Consider the following 7,500-nt stretch of genomic DNA (forward strand, 5'->3'; position numbering starts at 1 on the left):
TAATTCTCTAGTAAGACCACACCTTGAATATGCAGCCCAGTTTTGGTTCCCAAACTGTAAAAAGACGAGGAAAGAATAGAGCAATATAAAAGCGCGCGACAAATTGATTCCATCCTTTGGAATCCAAATCAGTCATAAGAAGAGGGGCTAAAACGATTGGATCTCTTCTTTAAAAACGTAGACTTCGCGGCGTCTTAATCCAAGTGTTCAAAATTTCGTACAAGTTCGATAACGTAAATCACGAAAAAAAAATTCGAAATGCAAGAAAATACGATGACCAGAACAAATGAAATAAGACTGAAAGCTAACAGATGTGGTACAGACGTGGGGGGGGGGGGGATGCTTTTTTTCTTATAGGTGTGTTGAGCACTGGAATAAGTTACCGTCAGACGTCGTGAATACTAAGACCATAAATACCTTCAAAAGTCGTTTAGACAAATATTTTGTAAAGTCCGGTAAACACAGAAAAACGCCAGAAATAAACGTATAGACAACAGCGGTAACGGGGACAGTAAAAGGCTACTGTGAATTAGCTGGTAGTGTGATAGCTTAAAAAAAACTGCTAAGCGTAAACACATTTTCTTGTCAAGTTAGATTTTTTTTTTTTTTTTACTTACAACCCAGTCGTAGGGCAGTCGGGCCTCCTGCTGTCTGCCTTTCTCATATAAACTGGCCTTCGTTCCTGGCCACCAACTGGCCACTTTCTTCTACCTGCCCACCAACTGGTTCTTCCTCCTGCCTGGGTGACGACAACTACCACTCCTGCCTGCTATGGTCGGCTCCATCTGTGTCAGAGCCGTAGATGATGTACTGCTGTACTCTATATGGTCACAGATACAGCACATGTACTGCTGTACTCTATATGGTCACAGATACAGCACATGTACTGCTGTACTCTATATGGTCACAGATACAGCACATGTACTGCTGTAGCCAGTCCTTGCTGCTTAACATGACATATCAGTAGGAGGTTCATATGGTGGGTCATCCTCCACCCACCTTGACACTTCCCCCTGAGCATCCTAAGCTTCCCCTCCCTCCGTACCAAGGCTCATCTCTCTCTCTCTCTCTCTCTCTCTCTCTTTCAGAGCACATGTTGCCTTCTCGTACAGAGACTAATATTCGTCCTACCTCTGTATAGAGAATAATATATGGCCACAACAGCAACAGTTGCTGCACTAGTATGGTGGCGGTCATATCTCCTCTCCCTGGCACCTGATAATGTCATGGTGGTCAGGTCGGTCCCCACATGATGAACTAGTCAATAATGTTCTCACCAACAAGCCTCACACAGTGATGGTTCCAGCCGGGAACACCGCCACGTGGCGCTCATGCTGTTGACAGCCATAACAACCACTACCACCATCCCCCCCCCCCCCTTCCACCATGGGTAGAAGGTATGGACCCAGTATTTCCCCGAGAACTCTTCACCAGGCCAAGCCATTGTTGCCAGTCCACTGGCGCCATGACCACCATTGTTGCCATTCTGGAGGAGGACGACTCACACACGAGCAGCGCCCGCCCCAGACCCCCCGCCACCCGCCCCGCAAGGTGACGCGTTTTCTTTTTACTTCCCAACGTGGAGGTGACTGGGGAAGAGGGGGGTGGGGGGGGGGGGGGTTGAGAGAAGCCTCCAGTAAGCTTCTTCCGCTGTGACATCAGTGGTGCCCTACGAGTACAAGCTTCGTCAGGTTTCCTTGAGAGGATGTCTCACACGAAGACAGACGCAGGTCCTCATGCTGGGGGCGGGGACCAGTAACCCTCCCTCACTCCCCCTATGTGTCTTACGGAAGCATCCCCACTTGGCACTCACCCCCACGATCCTGCACCCCACTCCCTGCCCACCCCAACATCCGGCCTCACACACATCTCGGCGTCCTCAGTCTTCGGGTATTGTCCCCAGCACGGCTCCAGCACACACGGTCCTGCCCCAGGCCGGCCGGTGCAGCATAGGACCCTGCGTACGTACGTACCACGGAAAAGGCAAGTTGTACACCGTTGCTGAAGGACCGACCCATCATCCGCTGCCACACCCACTGCAGGAGGCAGGACTGAACAAGATACCCATCAATGGAGGAAGTAAGGCCAGGGGCGCTGTACCCCTGTGGACGATCACTGAAGACGCGTCCCCGGATAGCAGGAGAGAAGGCGTGTCTCAGGATCATGTGTGAGGGACGTGTTACCTCCCTCAAGACAGTCACTCGTGTCAACGAAAATTCTGAGATAACACAGAGGCCAACACCACCCATGTGGCGCACACGAGACGCCTCCTATACCCAACTGAGGTCCACTGGGATGGTTGTGTTGGGGTGGTCACACGGTGGACGGAGGCAGATGTGAGGGTCCCGCAGTGAGGCCGCCGGAAGTGTTCCTATAACGACCTGACCGCCAGGGATCAGGTGACGACCCTGCCTCCACCTTCAGAAGGGACCGGGTGACGACCCTGCCTCCACCTTCAGAAGGGACCGGGTGACGACCCTGCCTCCACCTTAGAAGGACCGGTTGATGACCCTGCCTCCACCTTCAGAAGGGACCGGGTGATGACCCTGCCTCCACCTTCAGAAGGGACTGGGTGACGACCCTCCCTCCACCCTCAGAAGCGATCAGGTGACGACCCTGCCTCCACCTACACACATCCTAGTAGTTCAAACAGGTGTTCCACATCCTGGATAAGTTTTAACAAACCCGAAGAATCTTTACTATCCTCAACAAAAATGTATATACCCATAAGAAATACTATATAGCCAAGTTATTATATGCTGATGATGTACTTACAGGGTTTTCCAGTCTAACATTTGTAATATTTCAACCTGACGAGTTTCTGTTATGATAGAAAACTTTGATAAAGTGACACGTCCAGTAAGGCGTCAAACCTTCCTAAATACGGAGAAATTTTCTGATCAATCTTATTTTCTTTCTTTGTAGAGATGATTATTTTAAATATCTCGGATTTTGTGACTATAAGTAAAAGGTTTGGTGAAGTGGACAGTTGTGAGCATTTCAGCATGTTGCAATTCCCCACAAGATAACCTCATGGTGTCAACAGACCATACAAAAGAAAGAGGAACCAAACCTGGAATCTACAGAACACTTCTTGATGAAGCAATGAATACTAGTCAACAGAGAATGTTAGAGACGTGGAAAGGTTATGAGTGGGGCAGCTGCTCCTGCCCTGACTTATACCCTCTATATTCAACAGGTCTTACCTGCCACATACATGGGAGCCAGAGTGGCCTTCTTACCTTTAGTATGGAGCATCTTGAGATGGTCGACGGTCATCTGCAGGATCTCAGCCTTCTCCAGCTTGGCCGAGCCCTGTTTCTCGAAGGCAGCCGGTACCAGACGTCGCAACTCTGACAGCGAATTGTTAATGCGATCTCTGCGACGCTTCTCTATAATGCCGCGACGTCGCTTGCGAGACGCACCTCCCCCGCTCGAGGAGCAGTCATCACCACTGATGTGGGGAGAGACGGCAGGGGTTAGTGGGAGATCTGGGAAGAGGTAGGGAGTGTGGATTGAGGCGGCAGAGTTGAAGGTTACCGAGCCCTGGGGACCAGAGACTGCCCAGGCATGGGACCGGGTAGGTGGAGGGTTGTGCCCTCAAGGGAAGGGATATTGCTCCCTAATATAGGGGGAAGAATGGAGTTATGCTTCAGGAGGAGGGGGTTTTGTCCCCCCCAAAGAAATGGGGATCATTACATCTGAAGAAAGTGACATCCTCGTTTGGTTGCTTCTGAGTGTAATACCTCTCCCAGCGCTTGACATGGTTGACCCTGGGACCATCTATTGTGGTAGGACGACCCCGGGACCACCTGTTGTGGTGGGACGACCCTGTTACCGCCTGTTATGAACGACCCTGGGACCATTTGTTATGTTTGGACGACCCAGGGACGATTTATTGTGAAGGGACGACCCTTGGAAGCACAATATATATAGGCCCCAGGTCAGTGTATGGGGCCCCTGAGCCACTGATCCTTAAGGGAAATTCTAAATCCGCCACCAGGGAAAGACCAGCTCCCGGGGTAACTTCACCCATGAACCACCTGTTGTAATGAGGACTCTAACCTGCACTAACTGTTGTAGGGCGGTTACTCTGGTACAGTTTGTTGTTTGAAGGACTACACTGGGACCACCCGTTGTATACACTACACTGGGACCACCTATCACCCTCTCATGCCCATGTACTGTACCCGTTGGGGCCCACCTGTCACCCTACCATATACTGTACCCACTGGGGTCCACCTGCCACCCTCCCATGTACTGTACCCACTGGGGCCCACCTGTCACCCTCCCATGTACTGTACCCACTGGGGCCCACCTGCCACCCTTCCATGTACCAAACCCACTGGGGCCCACCTGTCACCCTCCCATGCCCATCTACTGTACCCACTGGGGCCCACCTGTCACCCTCCCATGTCCATGTATTGTGCCCACCGTACGGTCTGTACTGGCCTCCCCAACCTTCCCCCGGCCATGTACACTTCACCCACACCATCACTGGAACAACTCGTCTGTGTATATAGTATAAGACGTCACGTAGCTACCTCCTGAAAGAAGGAGTCCGACTTCCATGATGGTATAATGACGTCACACAACCAGCCCAGCTGATCGGCACGTACAGTAACTGGTTGATGCACTTGTGACGTCACACAACCAGCCCAGCTGATGGACAAATATTGGAAATGACAGACGCCATCACGGCCCAGGTGGTGAGCCAGATTGAACAGGTCAACATAAACACATGTTGCAATTCATATGATTTCCTCAATACAGTATGACAACAGAACACGAACTGACAACACTGAACAATGATCATTAGCTGAACACAAGTGTATTACTGCTCATCAGGTGAACTAGAGTGTATTACAGGTCATCAGGTGAACTGAAGTGTATTACAGGTCAAGTGAACTAGAGTGTATTACAGGTGATCAGGTGAACCGGAGTGTATTACAGGTCAAGTGAACCAGAGTGTATTACAGGTCATTAGGTGAACTAGAGTGTATTACAGGTTATCAGGTGAACTAGAGTATATTACAGGTCAAGTGAACTTGAGTGCATTACAGGTCATCAGGTGAACTAAAGTGTATTACAGGTCAAGTGAACTAGAGTGTATTACAGGTCATCAGGTGAACTGGAGTGTATTACAGGTCATCCGGTGAATTGGAGTGTGTTACAGGTCATCAGGTGAACTCAGGTGTATTACGGATCATCAGGTGAACTCAAGTGTATTACAAGTCATCACGTGAACTGGAGTGTATGACAGGTCACCAGGTGAACTCAAGTGTATTACAGGTCATCAGGTGAACTCAAGTGTATTACAGGTCATCAGGTGAACTCAAGTGTATTACAGGTCATCAAGTGAACTGGAGTGTATGACAGGTCATCAGATGAACTGGAGTGTATTAAGTTGCAAGTCACCGCATTGCAGTGTAAACAAAATAAGTGTATATTGGTGAAGCTAAGAAACGCCAGTTATTTATGAGTGAGCCGGTGAGTATTTGTTCATGGTGGTCAACACAGAAAATGATGACAGTATCATTATAAGCCTGGCCTGACCCTCCCACACTACTATAAACACTGATCAAGATGATACAACTGAACACTGACTGTACATATGGGAATTAGGTTAATGAACACAAGTGAACTTAATGACCACAAGAGAGCATGAAATTAATGAACACAAGTGAACATGAACACTGACTGAAGCTAGTGAACTTAATAAACAAAAATAATCTTCATAAACATGGTAATTCAATAAACATGAGGGACATTATGAACATGAACTTAATTAAATCGTGTAAACTTAATAAATCCACGTAAATATCAGGAGTAATAACTACTGTATACACATGCAAACACTAACAACCAAGTATGTGTCATGAACATAAGTGAACGTAACGAAACAGCAAAGCTACGATAGTTTAAAGAAAAAAAAATTTATACAGTTAAACTGTATAAATGAACATCAGTAGGAACAATAAACTCAAGTGAACATGACCAACCTCTACAGAGGATGAGAACATGAACATAATAGGTACAGTAAAACCTCCTTGACTCTACCCAATAAACCGAACACAACACAACTTATAGAACTGCTGAGTATGATGATCGAGGATGACCGTAAAAAAAAACGAAGGTGAACGTGATGTACGGGAAAGAACGTAATGAATGAGGGTGAACAGGAACAACATGAATAAGTATACTTATTATGAGTTAGAACATTAAACACGGAGAAACCTGAATACAGATAACACAAGGAAGCGAATACTAAGTAAACAAGCATTAACAACACAAGTAAACTTAATGAACTTAGAAAATATAATGAACGCAAGTTAACATGATAGGTACTTGAGTGTGAACTTACTCCTTCTCGTCTCCGGAGTAAATGTCATCTCCATCGCTCTCACTCAAGGTGCGCTTCATGCTGCCGCCACTATTAGAGGGGCGGAGATCCCCCGCCAGGCCCGACGTGGACGCCCTTGCCTCCTGCTGCAGGCCGCTCACCACCCCTCGCACGCTCCCAATCATATAAGACACTCACAAATACCCTCGCGCAGCCCGCAAATGCTCGAAAGTGCGGGAGGGGAAACACAAAGTTCGTTAGTTCTACTTTCGTACGATATTCGTGTTTACACTTAGGCATACGGTAAGGCACTGTGCTTATCACTACACTTGCAGCATGAGTATTGTGGGCGTAATCCTTGACGTAATGCTGTGTGGGTGCATGCACGTGCGTGCGTAGGTGGGAACACACTTTGTGTGTGTGGCTACCGGTGGTGGGTTGGGAAGTGTCGTGTGCCGGGCGGCGGCCGACCTCATATACAACCGTGTGCCGCCGTCCCTCATATGAGCGCCAGACGTACGATTAACCACCATGGAACTCGCCTCCACTTGCTTCACTTTTCATGTAGAGATGTCATTACTACGTATAGTTGAAATACATGTTTTTTACAAACTCATTGATACGCTAAAATAAATGCTAAAGTTAATTTGATAGATATACAACAGTGAGGACGGTGTTGTGTGCGTGTGGCGTGCATGTGTGAGTGTGTGCGTGTGCGAGTGTGTGAGCGGCTGCGTTCCCACGCGCACCGTGTGAACCTCTCGCCACCTACCATCGGGAGCCACACCGTCTCCCTCTACCACACCCTAGCATCGCTAACCTAACTCCGTAGCCCTGCCGACTTATCCTTGGTCGCTGGCCGCCCCGACTCAGCGCATACACCTGAGGCAGGTTAGGCCTGTCTGACCTGTCTCACACTGACTCGTGTCAAGACAGGAAACTTTACAAGTTGACGGTAGTCCCCAGAAGATGGGTGCCGCGTGCCTTTGTTGCCCTGAGGTGCGCGGTAGCCAGCCTGATTGACACAACAATAACCGTGCACGCTGCTTGGGTCCCCAGCCCACAACACACACGTATCCCACGCTCTCCACCGCCCCACTTCCAACCTTCTCCCCTCCCGACATGTGGAACACACACCAGAAAGGCTCATTGTTCCC

At 48.7% G+C, this 7,500-nt stretch overlaps 1 protein-coding gene across 4 annotated transcripts in view; it reads right to left on the reverse strand.

Annotated features, from left to right (window-relative positions):
* Hey (Hairy/E(spl)-related with YRPW motif) overlaps positions 1 to 7,500 on the reverse strand; it is a 25,922-nt gene that overhangs the window by 18,012 nt on the left and 410 nt on the right. For 3 of the 4 annotated variants that reach the window (XR_011713524.1, XR_011713523.1, XM_071668244.1), the window contains exons 1-2: positions 6,365 to 7,500; positions 3,243 to 3,454 (exon numbers count right to left, since the gene is read on the reverse strand). The exon at positions 6,365 to 7,500 is cut by the window's right edge and continues 410 nt beyond it. Coding sequence is in view for 2 of the 4 variants with exons in the window: in XM_071668244.1 (XP_071524345.1) it covers positions 3,243 to 3,454; positions 6,365 to 6,528 (376 nt within the window). In the remaining 2 variants the exon portion in view is untranslated. Of the gene's footprint in view, positions 1 to 3,242; positions 3,455 to 6,348 lie in introns of all 4 variants that reach the window. The other variant, XM_071668245.1, reaches the window with a different exon arrangement.

Source organism: Panulirus ornatus, chromosome 12, assembly GCF_036320965.1.
Source record: "Panulirus ornatus isolate Po-2019 chromosome 12, ASM3632096v1, whole genome shotgun sequence".
In the NCBI taxonomy this organism is placed as follows: domain Eukaryota; kingdom Metazoa; phylum Arthropoda; class Malacostraca; order Decapoda; family Palinuridae; genus Panulirus; species Panulirus ornatus.